Consider the following 23,585-nt stretch of genomic DNA (forward strand, 5'->3'; position numbering starts at 1 on the left):
TTAAACAGATTTTACTCTCTCAAAAAATTTGATGAATTGTGATACGTGTTGTATGTTCTTAAATGAACGTACTGATTTATTATTTATATCAATATTTTGGATATATATCTATAGTTATTAAAATTACTCCAGTTCTTATAGAACAACCATTAGTGATAACCTACGACAGTGAAAAATATAAAATATGATGGGTTCATTTAAATATAATAATAATATCGCAATAATATGGATTCTGTAACTAATAGGTATTTTAATATAATAAACTAAAACTAAACATGATAAGAATAAGATGAATAATTATCATTGATGATAATGATATCATGTATATACATATGCATGTATTAAAAATATTCACTTTTAAATACAGCCTAGAGGCACACAAAAGTATATCTAATTATTAGTTATCATATTAATTACATTTGAATAATTTTTTAATGATAAAAATAGACCTTCGACAATATGGCTTAATTTGAGGTTTGATTTTTTAGTAAGTATTCTAATGCTTGAAATTTCTTAATTCTAGTTATGATAGTATATAGTTTATATATACAATAATGTACTAAAACTAATAAAATAAAATAGTTTTATTTTATTAAACAAAAAATACACATATTTATATTTTTAATACATTTTTTTTAAAATTGTATACAGTGTAAAATATTTTGATAAAAAAAAAAAATGGAATATGAATATATTAATTCTAAGAATAGATAGATAGTAAGTACAATATTGTTTTTTTGAGATACCTTATTATTTAATTTTAATATTGATAAACAATGATATTATATACTTATTATAAATTAGAACTAAGGAAAATTTGAGATTTGGTATCATTTTAATTATTCATTATTTTATTGTATGAACCAAGTTTTCTCTACCTAATATTTTAAATTAAATTAAATTAAGAATATTTATTAATATGTATTTAGAATTTTACTAAATTAAATGTACCTAGACATCTGTCCATTTAAAGCTGTTAGCTAAATCTGTTACCAGATCCTTGAATATTCTAGGCTCACAGTTCTTACCTATTTGGTACAAAATAAACCAATCGCCAATCTTGAACTGTTCGTTTATTGTAATTAATTCATTCCAAGGAGACAGACGAGATTCCCTTCTCAATAAAAACAAACGGAACTTGGAAAATATCACTACAGCTGTACGGTACACTAAATTGAGACCACTCACCACAGCAATGAACATGAACCAGAACCACAGGAATACGTAGATTTTCTCGTTGACTGCGTTTAGTGGTAATAGGCATAATCCATCGAATTTCTGAATGGTACCGGACGTACCGTATTTCTCAAACGTGCACTTTGTGACTTTAGGAAATATCCGGGACATTGGATCCCCTCGTTCCTTGGGATCCATGATGATGAATCGGAAAACGTCGAGACCGTACGTCTTGAACTCGTCTTCAAAAAAGTAGTTCAGAAACAGCATCTGGCCGACGACATTGACGAAGTTTAACGCTTCGCAGAAGAAAAACCACATAGCGTATAAGTTGTGCGTGTGTAAGTTAACGGCAAAGTATTCTACCAGCTGACTCATGCTGTTGGACTTTCGCTCTTTGTCAATCATAACGTTGTTGAGGTCGTTAACCAGTACCCGTATCCGGCCACCTTCGTATATTTTCCACACATACCTAGGTATGTAGAAACACACAGCTTGAAAGAACAAGACGAAGCACACCCACTGATAATACTTTTGATAACTGACCAGGTCTTGGCCTTCCCGGTAGGGCCCGACGCCAGGTTGCACGGCATCTTTGCCGATACGGCCGCGAACCTTTTTGTCCACGGTGAACGTCGAGTGTGTCCAACAATACGAGTCCATGATGTGAGTTGGTACACCGATCACTAAGCAGTCTATCGGGTCACCAACGAACTGACGGGTGGTGACGATTAATGAGAATATGACCAGCACGACGACGGTTACTTTGTAGTGTAGCCGGAATACGTTGTTATCAATACACACGGTATCCAACTTTAGCAGACCCCTCACGGATCCAAAAACGTCAATCATGTTGCTAGCTGCTGATGGCTGAAATATTCAATCAAATGGAATCTCGGGGATTTCGTTTGAAAACAACCAAAAATACTGTTTACTCGGCCTGGGGTAAATGTATATATACGGACCGTTTAAACAAGATGCACGGCTCACGATGGAATAAACAGAAATTGTGGCTGTTAGTGATGTGACGACGACAGATTTTAAACGTTGCTCATACTTGTGTGTGTGCGTGGGTACTGTGATTAATGTGATTGCGTTATGGGAGACAAATCAATCGAATCCGACGACACTAAATGTTGTAATTAGTTGATTAAGAAGGGGCAGGGGTCCATAAAAGGCTACTTTAGGAAGGGACTCGGTATATCTATACCGGATATATATCTATATCGGTATATATCTAAACGGTTGTGATTACGAGTTCCGTATAATTGTTTAACTATTATACATTGTATTATAAATCCCAGAAATAAATTGCAATAAGCATTTGTTCATGATGTACATGTAAACATTAACAACTAACAATAGTACCAACTGATAAAATAAATTGCTTGTAATTATATTACGATTATCATTATTAAAAACATAGTTATTATGAAAAATCGATTAATATCATTACCGGACAGAGTATTTCACAAAACGAAAAATATAAACATTTGTTAAAGAAGCTAAATATTAACAAAACCCATAAAATATTTACAAATATGCAACGAAAAAAAAAAATGTTTTTCTACTAACTTATTATTCTAACGAATATTGAATCAATTATCCATATATTTTATTCTCATAAGACTGTATACACTCAGTAACGAGATGTAATAACGTAATAACATATAAATCTAGCATTTTATTATATTTATAGAAAATATTCTGTACACTATAGTAAATGCGATATGATCAGAGCCTGAACACTAGTATTATAATTAGTTAAGTGAATATAATATTATAGAAATATAGACCATGATACATATATATTTGTAATGATTAACTATTATAAATTCCTTATGACTATTCTAAAAATATTTTTTTAGGTATAAAATCCAAAAATGTTATTTTAAGTAAGATTTGACATTTAAAAAAAATGAAGTTTTGTTGCGCATGCGCAAAACACATGAACTTAAAAAAATTTAAGTCATACGAATTTATGATCGATTAGTCTAGTTCAATGTCCCGTAAGCAGAATTGAAAGATATTTATTGGGTAATGTGTGTACCTACTCTGTTTTTTGGGACATACAGTATATATTAGGTATATTTAAATATATTTAATTATTAAATTGTCATAAGTATACCACTTTCTATGTGTGTAATTGTGAATGTCATAAAAATAATTACAAAATTATGTTTCTTTACATAATAACTTAATAAAATAAAAATATTTTTATCAATATAATTTTATGGGAGTTTTGTCAATTTGTAGCTGCTCAGATGTATCATTAGTCTAATCTATGTTGGTATTTATTGTTAAGTGTTATATATAATTAAAATAATCATAGCAATAAAAAGAAATACTGATAGAATAAGAGCCTCTATTTAGATATCTTTGCATTTTAAATATTGGAAGTAAACACGTATTATAATATGTTTACAGTATAATGTATACGTTCCATTATTATTATTATTGACCTCCGTCACCGATAATATTATATTGAAGAAATTATCAATTTTTATCTTTTTGCAGCTGTTGTTAAGCACCATTTTGACTCATAGGTCATGCATTTATTCAATGAATGTTAATCGTACTGTTAATATTATATTGTACAAGTAAAGTACAAACTACACAAATAAAGCATATTTAGATTTCAAAAATATTGATAAATAACCATAACCATTCTGTCGCGTCATCATTAATCATTTAATAATATACAAATATCATTGATACAATATTTAATCAATGAACATATTATAGTTACATTTCTAAAGGACATTGTTCGCTAAAAAATAACCAAATTTTCTCATATATAATATTTTAGTTATATATTAATCATAAGCTTCACTTATTATTCAAACTTATAAAAATTGCTTAAAATTGAATCATAGTGATAATAATTTTCTAAATAATATGTTAGTCATTATGGCTTATTGTGTGTTTTAATACTGAAATTATATTTATTTACTAACAATTAAATAATATATTATATTTTATATTATTATTCTTATTTAAATGATAATTAATAATTAATGCATAGGAATAGACATTTTAAGAAATTTGCTTTGGAATTTCATAAAACAGACTGATTTATAGTTTTATATCTTCTGATATCTATAACTCTGTTCGAAATAATTTGGTTTGTAGGTCTTAATTTAGGTCAGCAATCCAAATATACTGTTATGGAACTGTGGTTCCAATACATATAATTAAACGCACGATTAGATATTAATGATACAGATTTTTATTACTGATTATAATTTACTAATTTTTTACAAGAAATATATAAAATTATTTTCTTAAATATAAGTTAATTATTATGTTCTGTTATAATACGACTGACTAGTGACTAACCTCCTCCTTCTTGTGTGTCGGCCTGCCGGACGCGGAATCCCCTGGTCAGCGAATTCCTGTCGACGAGCCATCGATCAACACACATTATAATATTTTATTATAATATAATAAGATGTTAATATTATCAAATATTATTCAGGGGTTTACAACACCCCCACTCTTAATGAGACACGGGGGTCTTATGATCGCCGTGTTTCATCAAATTTAAAAGAGTCTGCAACTTGGAATGTCGGAGATCAGTTCAGCATAATATTAATTAAAGTACAATATGATAATAAAATGCATTTATGTCAGTGAAAAATATTATACTCTGTTGTGTTCCTAAATACTATTCTAGGGTTCTTCTGGTATTTCAGGGTTGTACATTTTTATAGAATGTTTCCTTATAGTTTATTAATAAATACAATTATTGTTATTTAAAAAACAAAAAAATTACATAAATGAATATAACATGAAATTATATTTGTTGAGTGAATATTGAATTTGGTAGTAAATTCATAATTTTACTTAATTCTATTGCTTTGCTTGCAAAAATATTTAAATTTTTAATGCATTTTGTGTTTATGAGGTTCTGTGGTACTACTCCTTAAAAATTTTCTGTAATGTCAGATCGAGTTATGTTTCTAACATTTTTTTATATAATATCTAATTTAACATTTCTATTTGATTTACTTTCTGCCATAAAAATGGAGTTATCGATGTTTATTTTATAAGATTGGGAAATTTTTATTCTACCCATATTTGTGATTTCTATTGGGAATTTCTGAAGTGAATTTGCACATGAGATAGTACCTAGTGTACTATATTGAGTATAATATTATAACCATGCATTGGTTTTCGTCAACTTGTGCTAAATATTCGTATTCAAACTTATGTATTTTAAATTGAAAGTCCTTAGGAATTGTTCGGGGTCCATTAGTGAGGATATTTCACATAAGTCAGATCCTAAACGGTGATAGATTAGAGAATCTTGTTTACAAAGCTTGTCTACCCTTAAACTTTTGCATTTTTCCCATTGTTCTGAATTTGTGAAAAATTTCTCGTTGAATGAGAGAAAATCTCATTTCCAATCTCATGGAATTCACAGATAATTTGTAGTTGTTCCTCTTCCGAGAGCGTCTCAGGAACTAGCACTTGTATAGTAACCTGAAAGTTTCGAAAGATGTATTGTAACATAGAACGGATGATTTCCCATTAGAATGCCAGTGCATAGACGTGTACAATTAGTGAACGTCTTAATTCTCGGTCTCTCACGTGTACTCGTGTATACCCGACGAATTATTATTATTATTATTATTATTACGCACTTAGTACATACCAATATTTGTCCTAAATGTTCCATTTCCTTTTTATTGATCTGAATGTTCTGAATGTTCTTTGAGGCTCTGTATATCTTGTACTTTTAGTAAAAATTTGGCTAACGCCTTAACCACACTATATAATAATTAATAAAAATTTCACTAGTCGAACGTGGTAGTGTATAAGTATACTGTAACGTATCCCACCGCTGCCACCAAAAAATGTTATGGAACCGCGGTTCCAACACAAATAATTAAACGCACGATTAGATATTAATGATATAGATTTTTATTACTGATTATACTTTACTAATTTTTAAAAGAAATATATAAAATGATCTTCTTAAATATACGTTAATTATAATGTTCTGTTACAATGCTCTATTCTAATACGACTGACTATAACCTCCTTCTTGTGTGTCGGCTGTGGCTTGGCCAGACGCGGAATCCCCTTGTCAGTGAATTCCTGTCGGCAAGCCGTTGATCAACAGACACTATAATATTATAATAAGATGTTAATACTATAAAATATAATATTTTATTATTCAGGGGTTCACAACACTAACCCATAATTTGGTAAACGGACACTTTGTACCATCTATTATATTGTTTGAGTTGATTATTACGGACACTTTATGCAGGGAAAATAAATTGATAAAAATCGATCGTGGACACTTTGAACGGTATAAATAAACCGGAAAATATATTTTACAAGATAAGATAAAATCAAATTGCTCAAAATTGTAGATCACGAATGGTGATCACGTTTGGTGATAGGTGATACATTAGATCATAATCTATACACTCTAAAATACATCGCCAAATCAAACTACAGAACCGATGAGTTATATACTTATAACTTATAAATTATATTATTTTCATATTTATAATTTTTTTAAATATTGTTATTTATACCACAGTATGAATTATTTACAAAATGGACTGATTATAACCACGATTCGAGGGATAAAATATTAAAGCTGAAAACCCTTGCTATAACTAATATGAAAAACTGCGCTATTAATTATCGTAGAAAATCAAAAAATTGAATTATTCTGTCTGTAACTTATGAAAAGAGTTCGAACCAGACTTGAAGAAAATTCACTAGCTAATTCATTAACTATTATTATTATTTTTGTTTGTGTCTGTTAACTACCTGTGTTACAAATTATATGGTATGCACAAATTTTTTTTCTATACCTGAAATAATACTAACTGTCCACCATATACACTTTTATTAATGCCTAAAAAAGTACAAACTGTCCACTAAACACATTTTTAAATTTTTCTAGGCGAAGGTACAAAATGTCTTTTAACCCTTTATTTATATTTTAAAACGTATTCTAAAACATAGTGTCTTTTTAATAATTGTAAAGAAATAGGTATTAAAATGTACAGTAGTTAGTAAGTACATAGCAGTATAGACATTTTGAACAGACATACTACAAGATACGTGTTTGAATGTCTATGAGAAATTAAAAATTTTTTTCAATCATATTTATTATTTATTATATTCCTGTATAGTTTTGGTTACATAATTACGGGTTATAAGCCTAGGAGCTATGGAAAACGCAATCCACCGTAAACACGTAATTTTACCTGACTATTGGCTCTAGTGTTTAGTGTTCAACCTTATTGAATTTTCGTCTTACGATCTCGATGACAAGTATAATTTTGTAGAATATATTATAATTATTATATTTATATATTTTATATTATATTGGTGAATATTAAATAGATTAATTTGTTTAATCCTATTCTATAACAGTATACGCCGAGGCCGAGATACGCTAAAATAAAAGTTATATAACCTAATACTATTATATTAGGTACACAGTACCTACATAGTAAACAATATTTTGTGTTGTTACTAATTATTACTTATTACTTTAGCTACTTTATATTACTGCTATAGCCAATACTGCTAATATTATTATTTATACTCAATATTAATTTTACTAACCAGACATTAGACTTATTTTAGTTATTAAGTTTTTGTAAGTTTATATGGTCACTCTATCACTGTGTATTAGCCATTAGGTACCTCATTAGTATTTCATTATAGTTTATTTTTTAGTAATAGTTTAGTTTTTTTCTACGTTTTATATCACGGACTTGTCAATGAATACATTTTTAATAAAACCAGATGCTAAATCGTATGCCACGCAATGTTTGACGACTGGCGAGTAGGTTCCTACGCCAGTATTTTATGTCATTATAAAAAATTATAATAACCATCTTGGGTTTCAAATTGATGTTGGATACCAGTTAAAACCAAAGTCGATATTAAAACCAGATTCGGAATTGGAAAATCAATACCAGTATCCGAAACCGAAACCGAAATCGGAAAATTATAATACCGGGATCCAAAACCGGAACTGATTTTGGAAAAAATCAATACCGGTGTATTCGAAACCGAAACCGAAACCGGAAAAAATGTTTTCGGTTTCAATCCCTGCATATTATCATGGTACTTATTATCTTTCTATAAAAATATTTAAAATGCATTCATGTATAATTATAATTAATTTAAATTATTTATTTTTAATTTTAGTTATGTTATTATATCTATATATGTTGTATAGATTTGACTAAAATTTGGTTTAATAATATTAGAATGCATAATGTTAAACTTTAACGACGAACTCGTACAAGTCAAAAAATAAACTCAATTTTTCACAACATATACTCCAGAATTGTTTTTAAAACAGAAAGAAATCTAAAAACAAACTCTGTATGGACCGGTTACTAGTATGAAAGAATAATACGTGTTTGAGAATAGCGCAAAACTTTTACGCTTTATTATGTAATATGTTACTTACGTAGACAATCTATAAACAATGTGTTTATAGAATTAATGTCAAAGTAATTTTGTTTCATACATTATTATACAGAATATTAACTGTAGGTATTTAATAATTGTTATTGTAATCACTCAATTTTATGTTGTATTATTTTTATTTTTTGCTTTTTAAAATGTTATATCTTATTACTACATTGAACCTAAATTAATATCCCTTTGGGTTTTGTACGTTATCAAATCAATTATTTACAATTATTGTAAATTATTAAATTTAATAATTTGAAATAAAAATATAAAACTATGTTTAGAGTTTGGACCTAATGATAATAACTATATGTTTACCGTTGATAAGTAATTATTATGGATTAATGGTTTTAGATTAATCAAAAGTATAGGTATCCAATATTGGAATGTATATTATCTTATAGCTATTAGCTTTTAAAAATTAGATATTACAATCTTAATAATAAACATTAAGACTATCTGAATATCATTAAACATAATGTTCATGAGTACTTATTGAGTAATTAATGCAAATATTGACCATCATTATTGGATGATTCATTCTTAAATCTATAATATAGTTGACAAAATTTATATTTATAATTAACAGTTAACAATTCAATCGCAACTAATGAATTAAAAGGTTTTTAAAAAAAAATTAGTACGGTTTAGTATTATGATGAATTAGAAAATTATTTTAAAATATAAACTATCCTAAAAAGAGGTGGATGACAGTCTGTATCTGCCCATAGTACTTCGGACTTCCGTGATAGTGTATTACTTAATGACCAGTACTTTTTATAAACCTTAATTTTATAAAATAGAACAAATTTCTTGTTTTTTATTTGAAAAGCTGGTAATGTGTGTGGATTTAAAAGTTAAGACTATTAAAAAATAATGTTACCGAGTATAAAATATTATAAAATATTTATATACTGCATGTTATGGCTTAATACTATACATTGTTTAACTACAAAAATACTTTAAAGTTCTTTTCAATCCAATTGTTGAAATGTTCATATTACTGATGGATATATTATACAGGGTGATTCTTTTATCATTGAACACTCATTATTTAAAAAAGTATTTACTTTTTTCAAAATATTTTTTTACAGAGTTTCATGTTGTTAAAAAAACAACATTTTTACTAAAAATTATGTTTTTTAATATTTTTTATCCTTATAATTTTTTAAGTTTTTTACTTTTTTGAACGACAACATAGAGTTTTAATATCATATTCCAAAGCAGAATATTTTTCTTATTATTTTGATACGTAAAAATCGAATTTTGGACGAGTAGTTTATGAGTTATAAGTATTTAAAGTTTAGATTGGCGGAGTGGAGTGGTACGGGATTACCCCGCAAAATGTTTGTCCACTACTCCACTTGTATAAACTTTAAATACTTATAACTCATAAACTACTCGTCCAAAATTCGATTTTTACGTATCAAAATAATTAGAAAAATATTCTGCTTTGGAATATGATATTAAAACTCTATGTTGTTGTTCAAAAAAGTAAAAAACTTAAAAAATTATAAGGATAAAAAATATTAAAATAACATAATTTTTTAGTAAAAATGTTGTTTTTTTAACAACATGAAACTCTGTAAAAAAATATTTTCAAAAACTTTGATACTTTTTGAAATAATGAGTGTTCAATGATAAAAGAATCACCCGGTATATATATATACATTTATATATCAACATTATAAATATTTTAGGACTTCTGAAAATTAAGAGTGCCACCAGTATTTTGTGTTTATAATTTTGATTTATTTTACATTTTATAGACGTATCGATATTTTGATTACCCAACTTTAATAAAAATTTGTATTAAAATTCATTAATTATTTTTATTCAATTCTTAGTGTTGAAAAAACTGCTTATTCCTATTTAGGCATTAATTACCCACTGCAATATCAAATCATATAGCGGTTAAAACAAATAAATGCTTCAAATTATTAAAGATTATCTTAATACAAAATTATAGTACGTAAGTACTTATTAGGGAAATCTGTGTTCTTTGAACCGAATATAGATTAGAAACACGGGTTAATGTATACAGATATAATATACTCGTATACATCATATCACCACATATTCTGTACATAACATATTAACATATTATTATGTTCATTACAATAACGTTTTTACAATAATACCACCGTCACCAGTGATCGGCATGTGATGATAACATGGGCGACCGGCGCCTACAGCTGTAGCGGGACGTATGGTAAACATTGGACTCGTGTAAATTAAGGTAGGTACTTCAAATGTGTTTTCTTAGAAATGTCAAAGAGGCAGCTGATGTTCTGTAATGTTACTGGGTGTCTGGGTGTGTATTTTTTGCACCAGCTATACCGGAAAACTATAACATAGCTATAGCAGCTGCATTGTTGACCGTTTAAGGTAAAATGTTACATATACTTATCTTTTTTTGAACATACTATCTAGTGGCATTTGCAGGACTATAATATAGGAACACGGACACACGGTTCGTATCTATAGCCACAGACAATACATATTGTCATTCAGAGACTGTATAACAATTAATGTGGGTACAGCATAATTTAATATGTATCTAACTACTATCTTTACGATTTTACTAATCTTAATTTATACAATTATTTGTACCTACATCATAATAATTTATCATACAAAAGATAATAATTGACAACTGTTATTGAATATTGTAAAGAATATTAAATCCATTCACTTATGTTGTATTAGATGTTTTAAAGATATAATATTATATATACATATATTATATTGAAACCTTTAGTTATTGGACTCTCTCGGTTAGTTAAGTTTTCCTTTATTCTGTTAATTGAAGGGTTTAGTTTATAGACAGCATATAGTAATTTACAGACAAAACCATATAATATACTGTTACTGTATCTACCTATAATATATTATTTAACAATATAACGGTTTCTCATTTTAAATTTAACGTATTGATGGTCACATCAAGGTATAGCAGTCATGATTTTAAAGTCATATGACAACATAAATACGATAATATTGGCCATAAAATAAACCAATTTAAAGTTACGCTAAAATGACAGAATTTGTTGTAATGCTATGGCTTTTATAGCATTCAATGTGTCAATTAGTACAAATCACAATATTTCTCATTTGATTATTTTGATATTTATATTGATTTTTTGATTATTGATGATTTATTTTATGTTAAATGTTATTGAAGATTATTGAGGATTGACTTACCATTACTTATAAATCATCATAATGACTGTAGAGTGTCAAATATTTGGTATCTTCACTATATATAACGATTATTGATTTGGTATTTTAATTTGGAATTTACAAATAAAATATAATTATTATTTGTTTAATTAAAAAAAAAAAAAAAATTTAAAATTGGAAAAATTTAATTGATGCTGCTACGATGTCAACACGCATATGTTTTAGAGTAATATTATTTATTCTGAACATAAGTACTTAAATAAACATTTATAAATACGCTAAATCAGTATATGGAACAAATATGCATTAAACACAAAAAAAAAAAAAATGATTCAATAGTGCTAAAAATGCTTTAAATATACAAAAACGCAAAATAAATTTTTATATATCTTTGAAACACTCATTACTACACGAAAAAAATTATGTACTTAGAAAGCATTATCTGAGATCAACCAAAAAATATGCATTTTTCATTTAAATCCTACTTATAAGTGGTTATAGTTGGAATCAATTAATTACTGGTTTGAAATTTTTTTACTTCCTATTATGTAGAAAAATATTTATCAAAAACACAATCCCTTCCTAAAAATGAATATCAACCTTAAAAATAATTGCATTAGAATAATGGGCATGGCTCTTTTCTACTAACTCATAATTAGTTTAAAGAACCTTTAAAATGTTTAAAATTTGTAAGTACCTAAGGTTGATTGTAAAAATTTTAATTTAATTTAATAGAAATAATTTTTTTTTACAAGAATTATAATTAAAAGTTAAATTATTTCGGAAATATTAAATAACTAGTGTCCTAAACTTAAATTTTGATGAAATTGGATATTCACGCATAAAATAACGATTTCTTATCCAACAGAGGTTTTTCTTTGATGATCAATTACAACATCATAGGTTAGGTTACACCATCGTTATATTTATTATATTATAACTTATTACATCCAATTTTATCGTCTTCTGAAACAACTGTTTTAGAAACATTTTGAGGCCCTTCTTTTCTTGGAAACAATTTAAAGAATTTCTATAGGCCATTCATTGTCATAAACCAGTCCCTTTTATGTTTGCACGTGTATTCTCAACCCTCGTGACCTCGTACTACTCTGTTGTAGGTACCTATTGACTTTAGAAAGGCCATCTTTGTTCTTTGGGACAGTTTCTTCAGTATAACGAAACTGTGTAAACCATAAATTCAAACAAAACAAAACCTGTCACATATTACAGTGCATTGTTCAAAGTAAGATACATCCTGGATTCCTGTCGATATGCATGTGTATACCAATATACCTTTGTGAATTGTATTTTTATCTTCAACTGTTGCCCAAGTAAAACCGTAGAATGATTATTATCTGTTTGAAAAATAATGTATAGTATTATAATATCATGTTCAATGCACAAAACAACATTAATAATGAGAGGGGTATTATTTATTTATACAAGTTTAAAAAATAAAAACGATAAGAGTACGTGATGAATGTGCATAAATAATATGTATATATTCTTAGGCTATTGATAAATGTATTAAATTATATTATCGTAAATCAAGAGTTTGTTTACAAACCAAATTATTTACCGAAACAACATATACACCTCTTATTTTTCTTGTTAGTAGTTTTAGATTGGTATTTTATAGTGAGCAGGCGCTCATAATTTTTGACTTACTTATTAAGATAAAGCTATTAGTATCAACTCTAAATTATTTATAGCGTTCCATTATACTAAGAATTCCATTCCCGTCGCTCCCGTCATGGTAGTGTGAACTACTTTTACAATTTACAGGTACATATAGGTCATTTTACAGGTAACCTATATGATTATTGTGCCATGCACGACTAAAATCTTAAACTAGGATGAATAGGGTTAGGTTGCTAATTGATTTAATGATTTTTTGCATATGCAATTTTGTAATGTCAACTTTTAATTAGTCAACCAACGATAATCATTGTTAGCAGTTAATTTTATTAAAAATATCTATAGGTACATATAAATATAATATTTTATACTTATGATACAGTCTATAAAATTATATTCGTATAGGTACACCCAAAAACTGCGTTACGTCTGAACACAATACATCACATTAATATTAACTCCACAGTTTCAACTCTTAAGTTGTTAATTACTATTTAATTTTAAGTATTTCTAAATATCTTCGGTAATCTATTCTCAAAATAAAAAATACTGGTATTTCATTTTAGTTTAAAATTCATATAATCTAACTTAATTATTATAGGCATATTACGCTACAATATTAATGTAATATTGTTATAAAAAGAAATATTCACTGGTTGTTGATGACAGGGTGTGGTGGAATTGTCTGGGCGCCAAGAGGAATTCTTGATAATATATAAACCCACCTATAACGACCCAACTACAATGTCCTTTCTATCGAGTTAATATAATGCTAAAAATGAATGTATCAAAAACCTGTTTATTATGTGAATCGACCGTCGTTCACGTAGTAAGATACGATACGAGTTTGAGGGTGAATTCCAATGATTTTCAGGTAATTGTATTTAGGGTTTGATTTAACGGGCGGCCACATTTTCGTCCAAAATATACCGTTCCCTTTTCGGCCAGTGTTTTTTCAAAATAAATTATTACCTACAAATGCAGTGTGAAAAAAATAATAAAACAAAACAATTGGCAATAAACTGTTATAACATAATAAATTAATCAAATAAAAATTAATATAGGTACTCTCATAATACCTATATAATAATAATTTTTATTTAAAAAAATATGCGTTCGTTGAAAGTCAAGAAATCACAATTTTTTTTTTGTCATCAGGATAGTCAACATAAAATCATTGATAAAGCATTTTGGTATTTTGGTACTTCACTATAACTGATTGGGTCACTTTTTACATTATATTGTCTCAAACAACTAACAAGAAATAATACTAGTTTATCTCTATTTCCATAACACCAAATATGAACGAAATTAAACTTCCATTGAAATTTTTCAAACAAAAACTAATTAATATTTCATGCCGCTAAGCTAATATTATGTATAACTGTAGGCACTGGCTGAAAATTGTCACTGGCCAAAAAGGCAAAAAGGAAGGGTACATTTAGACCGAAAACAATGACGTCTGATTTAACTACAAGTCTACAATGTACAATATTAATTTACCAGGTATATTTTATATATGTATCATCCTCATAGTGAAATCATTCATTTTATGCACTAGATATCTAAATTAATTATAATAATAATACGTCTATTATAATGTTACGTCTATCCTAACAATCTTAACCATATTAACCTTATCTTATAATATCTGTATCGCGTGACCCCTATCAAAATCCGTTTACCTATACGTGAACTTTGAAAATCATAGATAATAATGTTACATGATTTAAACGTTTAACATCGTACAGATTATAATACTAATAGTTTTGATATAATTTAAAAAAAATATATCCACAGACAACAGAAATTAAGGTATAAACTAAATTGATCGATTGATTAAAACATAACTTAACATGTATCAATATTTTTAAATAAATAAGATCAAAATTACTACAACATAGTAATTTATATCTATTAGCTTGGTAGATACCAAGTCATATGGAAATTAATATATCATATTATATTTAATTTCAAAATACATAATATATTACATGCATGAATAAATGTACATATAAGTATTAATGTATACTTGTATGTTGTATATACTTTTATAATTATGTATGTAAGTAAATTTACATACTCAAACGTCTCAAACTTCTATAATACAATAAACATTTATTTAACAACATTATCTAAAGTCCTAATCTGATGACTATTGATATTTTCCATTTTCGATATCTCATTAATTGCTGTTTTTTACATTTGATTTAAGCTATACCTATCTACGTAAATCATATAAACTCATTATAATGTATTAAATACATTGGAATAGTTCTTGGATCTTTCATTTACGAACAAAAAAATAAACATAAAAAAGCTGAAAAATCAGTAACCTAAGCTGAATTAACTAATGGGACTTAATTACTAATAAACATAAATGCATCAAAAGTTCAGTGAAAAACTGGTAGATTAGTATATGTATATGTGTTACAACCTATAAACTTCCGGACCTCAGCTGATGTCAAGATATTGCTGTCAACAAAATAAAAAACGAACACACTTCTGCTACGACTTTCTTTTTAATAAATACCATTCACCAATTTGCAATACATACCAATCACGTTTTATAATAAAACATTTATTTGAGAATCACCTTATCATATATACATTATACTTACGAACAAACACCCACAATTCCTAGTCACATAACATTGAAATTATCAACAAAGAAAAATCGTCAATTATACCAAGTCATCTCAAAATGTAATCTAACAAATAAACTTTAGCTTAATAAACATATAATGTAAATACAAAACAATAATATATTGCATAGATATTTAAAAAAAATTATGTATAACACATAAAATTAATGCTTACTTAACGTTATAACCTTAGTTGTTGGAGCCGGTAACACTTAAATAATAATAACAAAAAAATTAAAATTAATACCCAGCATTTTATGTTTCTTCGCCTACTTAATAAAACCTGGTAATTAGTAAAAGTCGTTTATTTTATTACAAGAACGATTGACTGCTGGTTAAATGGTTCATGTCCCTGATTATTAAGTAGGTAAACATTGCAGGTATATTTTCATTATAAGCTAGGTATACTGCAGTCTACAATTATACACTATATATGCATATGTTTTAATACTTAAATTTATTTTTCGATAATCGTACTCGTAGCATATTCATATGACATTTTTTAACCCACGATAAACCTAAAAGGTTCTCAATTGTTATTTATTATTATGTGCCTAACTATATGACACCGTTTAACCTTATAATGTGCAATACAACGTTAAACATTTCACATGAATATTGTACATTTGTATTTATATTGTATTATAGTTCATATACCCAAAAGGTATAAATACGTCGTACTTTGTGTGGATTGTAAATTTTTGGAACCACTGAGGATCGTAAATTCTTGGAGCCACTCAGGACCGTAAATTCTTGGAAATATAACTCTGATACACTCTTTTTCTCTCTCGCCTGACCATCTAAAAGTCTATCTCACTCGCACGATCATCCCTTGTCATCAGCGCTACCAGCGACAGACCAACAAGGACGGATCGCTGTAACGTTATTTAATTATATCAATATAGCGACCATAAATGGACCGGTCCGTAGTGTCCGCTTTGTAAAAGAATTATACTCATGTACAACGGTCCCCACCAGAATACGCCCCACCGTTTGGATGTTTACCATCGGCATTTGTCGCCCCGCCCGACTATACCCATCAGACTGGTTGTATTCGGTTGAACGTGTATATTCATTTATCAGTCAGTCGTTTCGCCTATGTCGTCGTGTTTTCTGCTGTTGAAATATTCACTTACATTTCCACATATGCTCTCAGCGTGGCTATTTTTTTTACGTTACCTGTTTTTCACATATATTTTGTTCTGAAAATTATTAGTGTGACTTATCATCGAAAAAATTTATAAATCTTTTTAAAATTATTATTATACTGTTATAAAAAGAAGCCATATTACAACAGCGATCCAACAACCACTAAATCCAGATAATTTAATGCTGCCGCAGTTTTAAACACTACTGTTATTGATATTCACTGTGCATTTTTGAAAAAGTCCAACATTTGGTGCTGATCATAAAGGATTCAAAGTAAGTATTTATAAATTTATTTATTTTAATTAAAAATATGTCGATACATTTTAATAAATGTATATAGTGATCTATCTACTTATTTATATATGATGGTCTATTTGCAAAATCAAGAATGCCAGCTAATACTATTGATAGTACAGAATTGTCAGTCAATATTAGCATTTTAATAAAATGATTTTATAAAAAAATTTTATTTTTTATTTTATTTTAAATATTTTTACCTCATTTTGAGCTATTAAGCATAAAGAATTTTGGATCTTATATATACTTTTTTTTAAATAAATTAATGTCCATAAAAAATTTTTGCTTAGTTAAAAAATGTAATATTATACAAAGTTCCTCATAAGTTCTTAGTGGAAATTTAAAAAAAAACTTAGCGTAAGTCCACAATAATTTTTTAAAATCATTAGTTAAAACTTTGACAAATTCAGATATTTAAGCAGAGACAACGATTTTAGTTTCTTTTTGTAACTTAAAAAATATTATTGTTCTGAAACTTTTCAAGATATTATTATATTTTATACACACAATACGATTTTCTGATGCATTTTTTTCATAAAAAAAATTTAACATACCTTAGTAACAATGGCTAATAGTAAAATAAATTGCTTTAATCACGATAATATCATTAAAATGTATACTTAATAACATTATATTATGTCGACCATAGCCTCCTTTTGAATGATTTTATATAATTTAATTCAATTTAAGTCACCCATTACAGTAACTCACTAGACAAATAGTTTCTCACTTGTTTGCTTTTTTGAATATATCAACTACACGCCTACAAACATACCTTTATTTTAAGGTATATTTCCTTTAATCAAGACCATATCGATGTGAAGATTTTCTGCATGAACTTACCTCATCTGCCAAGTAACAAATGGCAATCATTTTTATGCAAAAATATAGGTTCCAATTCCTACTAGAATTTTTTTTTTGGATTACTAGTATGAATAATAACACAAACATGTGGCAATACAGACAATTTAAAGTCATTTATAACTGTATAAATCGTAATGAATAGGTATATACTACATTTAAATGTTCTACTCACTAATGACCAATAGACAGTTCTCAACAATCATAATATTATGATATACATAGGTACTACATGTAACATACACAAATGCTGAATATGCATCAACCCTAGCCTTACATAAAAAAGTATATAGATTATTTAGTAAAATAATTAATTGCTATCTTAGTATTTTTTAAATACAACTGTACAAGTATTATAAAATACACAAGACATATTAAATCATAATATCACTAACGGATAATATCGCTGAGGTGGTTTTTGAAATCTAATTGGTCTGTGTATTTTACTTATACTATAGGATTGAAGTTTTGATCTGTAAACATTTCAGAATTTTAACTAGTTGTCCATGAGTAATTTCACTAAATTGCGTTATAAGTTTTTGGTACTCTCTTGTCAAAGATTTTATTCCTAAGGAGGGGATAATGGTGTAGCATAATAAATTCACCATCGGCACACAAATCCGTTCAATGTTTTTTTTTACTTGATAAAAGGTACTTATGTATAACTGCAAAGTACTTAGCTTAAAATAATTGTCCAACGTTCGCTTAGTGATAATAATAGCATAGCTTATTAGTAAAAAGTTTAGAATTTTATGCTGAATAGTGAAAATGCAACCATTATAATCTATACTGTGTGGTAACATTTTTTAAGCAACTAACAAATTTCGATTTCCATAGTTAAAAAATACTTGTGTGAGGGTCTTTTTAAAATGGATATTTTGTCAAATCCTTTCTAAATGCACCTTTAGATGGTAGTAAGTTTTTATTTATTATAATATTATTTATATACGTTGATTATTTATTGGGATTTCCAGAACTTATCGATTAGATTTCAAACGACTGAGTAATGTCATGCTATAGATATAAAAAAAATGAACCCCTTAAATTGGACGCACCGGCAACACAATAAGCGACCACTTGACGGGTATAATTATATTTTATGTTATAATACACAACATAATTTAAAAATAATAACAGAGAAAGCATAGTGATTTTGTTGGGTTAAATAATTGATAGTTATTAGTTTTATAATTTATTGCTGGATAACTACAATGATCGATACGAATGTGATTATCGGGAAGTGGTTTCTTACCAATTTTTTAAGACACTTTGAATCTTGTATGAGGTATTGAAGTAAATCATACTTATAGTAATATAAATTTAAAATTATTCATGATTAAATATTAGATTCACATATCACATATGAGAACTCCTAAGTACCTACATCTTTAAAATGATAACGTTACACTGTGTATTTCGGTAAAGGGCTCCATTACCGAAATACGAAGGGGGCCCACCGGGAAATGCCCGGTTGCCCGGTGGGCCTATCCGCCTATGGTTACACATATTGCATTTTCTAAAATTTAGCACCGAATAAGTTAGATACCAGATTGGACAAAATAGCAGGAATTCAAAAATATGAATCATTTGCTTTTTACTTTTAGTTGATTTAAAAATTATAATTTACTTGTAATTTAATTGTTACCTATAGTTAATTAATATTATCGTGCAGTTAATTTTTTTTTCATATCATACGCAAACAATAATAGTTAAAGCTGATGCGTTACGGTTTTTAGTTTCCATAGAATGTAAGAATGAATAGAACATGCCTAAACCAGTTTCATAATATGAAGCCTTGTTGTTTTTTTTTTGGTGGGGGGAAAGAGAAAATATAAAGAGAAAAAGATGATATGGGGCCCTTTTTAAGATTATTACAAAAACTTAAAAATATATATATATATATATAAATTAAGTTAAAAAGATTTTAAATATTTTGAAAATGTTATCATGATAGGAAATTCCAGTATATACATTCAGAGAAAATTTAATGTGTCTACGGTAATTTGTTTTAAAGTTACACCATTATCTAAAATCGATATTCTCAAAAATTGATTTTGCGTGAAAATTCCTTTTTTTTTTCTTTTTCTAGGTGCTTTTAAAAACAACTGGGAATTTCAAAATTTGACCTCCCCAATGCCCCAATTAGATTCATTTTCCAATCAGAAAAGCTAATGATGATGAAAATCGAAGCATTATTTCGGGAACTTTTCGTGTACACAGACACAAAAAAAAACACATCATTGTAAAATAAATACATTCATTGAGCTTAGAATCTAAAATTAGACTATACCTACGTAATTTAAAGATACACACTACACAGTATAAGAATAGTAATGAGAAACAGCTAATTTATCAGATTTTATAAATGGTTTTTTATTATCACATTTAATATTTAAGTAAAAACGCATTGTTTTAGAAAATTTTTCAACAAGTTTTTGCACCTTTATTAAAAAAAATTCGACTGAGAACATCATTAACATTTATGATTATTTGATTCTAAATTTCTTACAATACCTATTTGATATTTAGTGGTTTTTAATTATTAAATTTGATAATTTGTTCATATTTTTAGTGTATCATAACTTTGAATATAAAACAAAACGCCCTAGGCTAACTCACCATATACTCACATAATTGTTTTTTGTAAGTAATTAATATAATCTGAGAGGTAGGCTAAAATAAAAAAGTCTGTTGTTTGATAAGGTATAGTGATTTTGAGTAATTTTAATATAGCTAATTAGAATTTAATCGTATTAAGTAAACATAATAATACTACAATCAACATATACATTTAAATTTCAAGATCTGCACAAAACACATTAAATATGTAAGTATTGTAAGCATGTTATTTAAATATTACAATTTATTAAATAGGAATATCCTATTAAAATGTTAATATTGAAAATAGGAGAAACTAATATACATATATTAATTGGAAGTGAATCAACGTAACAAGACATTAAACAACATATTAAATAAAATCTAAATTTAGTATTTATGCATATGAATGTGTGAACGAATTGTCATCATACTATAAAGATTGTTAATATTTATAAATGATATTTTTGTTTTCCGATACTGTTAACTAACACCAATCTATTCCACCTGTGAAATCAAAATTTAGTGGTCAGATTAAAAATATCATCAAATTGGTATTTACCAAACAAATCATTAATGGCAAGTAGAGTTTTTCATTATTAATCAAAATTCACTCAATTAAGTCCATACAAAAAATTGTTAATAATTGTAAATTAATAATAATAGTGTACTTCTGTCATCTGCTTATAAAGATGAGCTTAACACATTGTATGATAATAATGTGATATTTATTATTTTTTTGATTGTAAAAAAAATCTAAACCGCACTCGAGACATAAATGTCTTGATACTGTATGAGATAATAATAACTATTTAAGAGATTTAATAACTCCTAATGATCTTTCCAGTTTTTATTACAACACTTCAATCAACAATATAAACAAGTTGACTAAAAGGGATAATAGCATTGACTGGAATTTGAAATAATTATGACACAATTCAGTCACACTATTATTCTTGCTAGTATTCATATATTGGCATTAATAGCCCTAAAATAATATAGAAAACTCTATTTAATTTTATATTGTATTCAGAGGTTTAAACATACCTAGTTCATAAAACATATTATAACATTATTTACCTATTTTATTTTAACTCACTTTATGTCAAATGTTGGTTAAATTGTAAAAATACAATAAATATTCTTCATACTCAAAATTTAGGAATTCAATATTTTCAGTAAATGTTTTATTTTCTGATACTAACATCACTTCAAATTTTTAAGCAATGAGACATAAATATCAACTATATGAAATCATTATGAAGACAATAAAATTGATCACATTAAGTATTAATTTTGATATTCAACATTTTTTATTGCAACACCTCAATTTTCATAAACAAGTCCCTTAAAGCAGATTAAAGTAAAGTATGTATATATATATATATATATAATTATATGTAAAATTAATTTTAAATTTTAACATTATTAGTATCTAAATACACAAACTAAACATCATATTAAAAAATGTCTTATTATAATAATATATAATAAAATGTATTCAATTTAATTTTTAATATATTGATTTATTGTTGTGTAATATACATATACAATTCTAGAAACATGACTAAGACAACAGTTTATTTACACAGTCGAAGCTAATTGAATATTAATTATAAACAACATTTCAATTATTGTTCAAATGCTAATCAAAAACGAATTCCATTCAACAACTGAATTCAATATCTGAAAAACAGTTAGTAGAAATCTACAATTTATGGACTGTGATTGAATAAAATAATTGATATGTACCTTAATTTATGTTTACAATAAATATCACATAATTGTTTTTTTTTATTCTTTAAAATCAATAATCACATGTTAATCATAATATATTACCTCTACATATAACCTTTAGCTCCAAACATTCTCTTACAACGATCTTTTTGATAGCGAAAAGATATCAAAACTACAATAAATCGTTCACTGAAAGAGTACATAATAAGGAATAAAGTGAATTTAATACTTAGGTATAATTCTTATTTTGATCATTTCCAGCTTTCATTGTAACACATCAATCAAATATAGAAACATGACAACTAAAATGGGTAAATGAATTGTCTAAATTAGATACATTTATGTAAGAATTCAATAAAATGTATAACTTTTTAGAATTTATGTAATGGTATAAATTGTCTTACTACAAATTGCATGATATAATAAACTTATATATGCATTCCATTTATTAGTGAAAAGACATCAAAACTACAATCAATGATCGATGTTCACTGAATAAGGATTATTGTATCGATTAAAGTGATTTTAATACTTTAATCGTGATTTTTACCTCATACAGTGTTCATTTTAACACCGCATCAATACAAAATGATTACACTGAAAGGGATAAACATATTATACATGTATTGATGGCATTAAAATAATTCTCATAATAGAATTAATCATGTTAATTAAGCATGTAAATTGTTATAATTGACCTGTATTTAAAAATTTAGCTTCAGAAATATTCCCATAGTGATCGAGAAGTTGTAATTTTTAAAATTGACAAGACAACATAACAACAATCAATACAACTTAAATGTCCACTGTATGAGATCTTAACTTTGATTAAAGCGA

The 23,585-nt window shown here is 26.9% G+C and overlaps 1 protein-coding gene across 1 annotated transcript; it reads right to left on the minus strand.

Moving 5' to 3' along the window:
* Nucleotides 1-885: 885 nt before the first annotated feature.
* On the minus strand, nt 886-2,220 carry LOC107171391 (innexin inx2-like). The gene has a single exon (XM_015521631.2). The coding sequence runs from the start codon at nt 2,026-2,028 to the stop codon at nt 952-954; it is 1,077 nt and encodes a 358-aa protein (XP_015377117.2). The 5' UTR covers nt 2,029-2,220; the 3' UTR covers nt 886-951.
* Nucleotides 2,221-23,585: the final 21,365 nt, after the last annotated feature.

Source organism: Diuraphis noxia, unplaced genomic scaffold (assembly GCF_037042655.1).
Source record: "Diuraphis noxia isolate RWA-SAM2 unplaced genomic scaffold, SU_Dnox_SAM2 contig0001, whole genome shotgun sequence".
Classification (NCBI taxonomy): Eukaryota; Metazoa; Arthropoda; class Insecta; order Hemiptera; family Aphididae; genus Diuraphis; species Diuraphis noxia.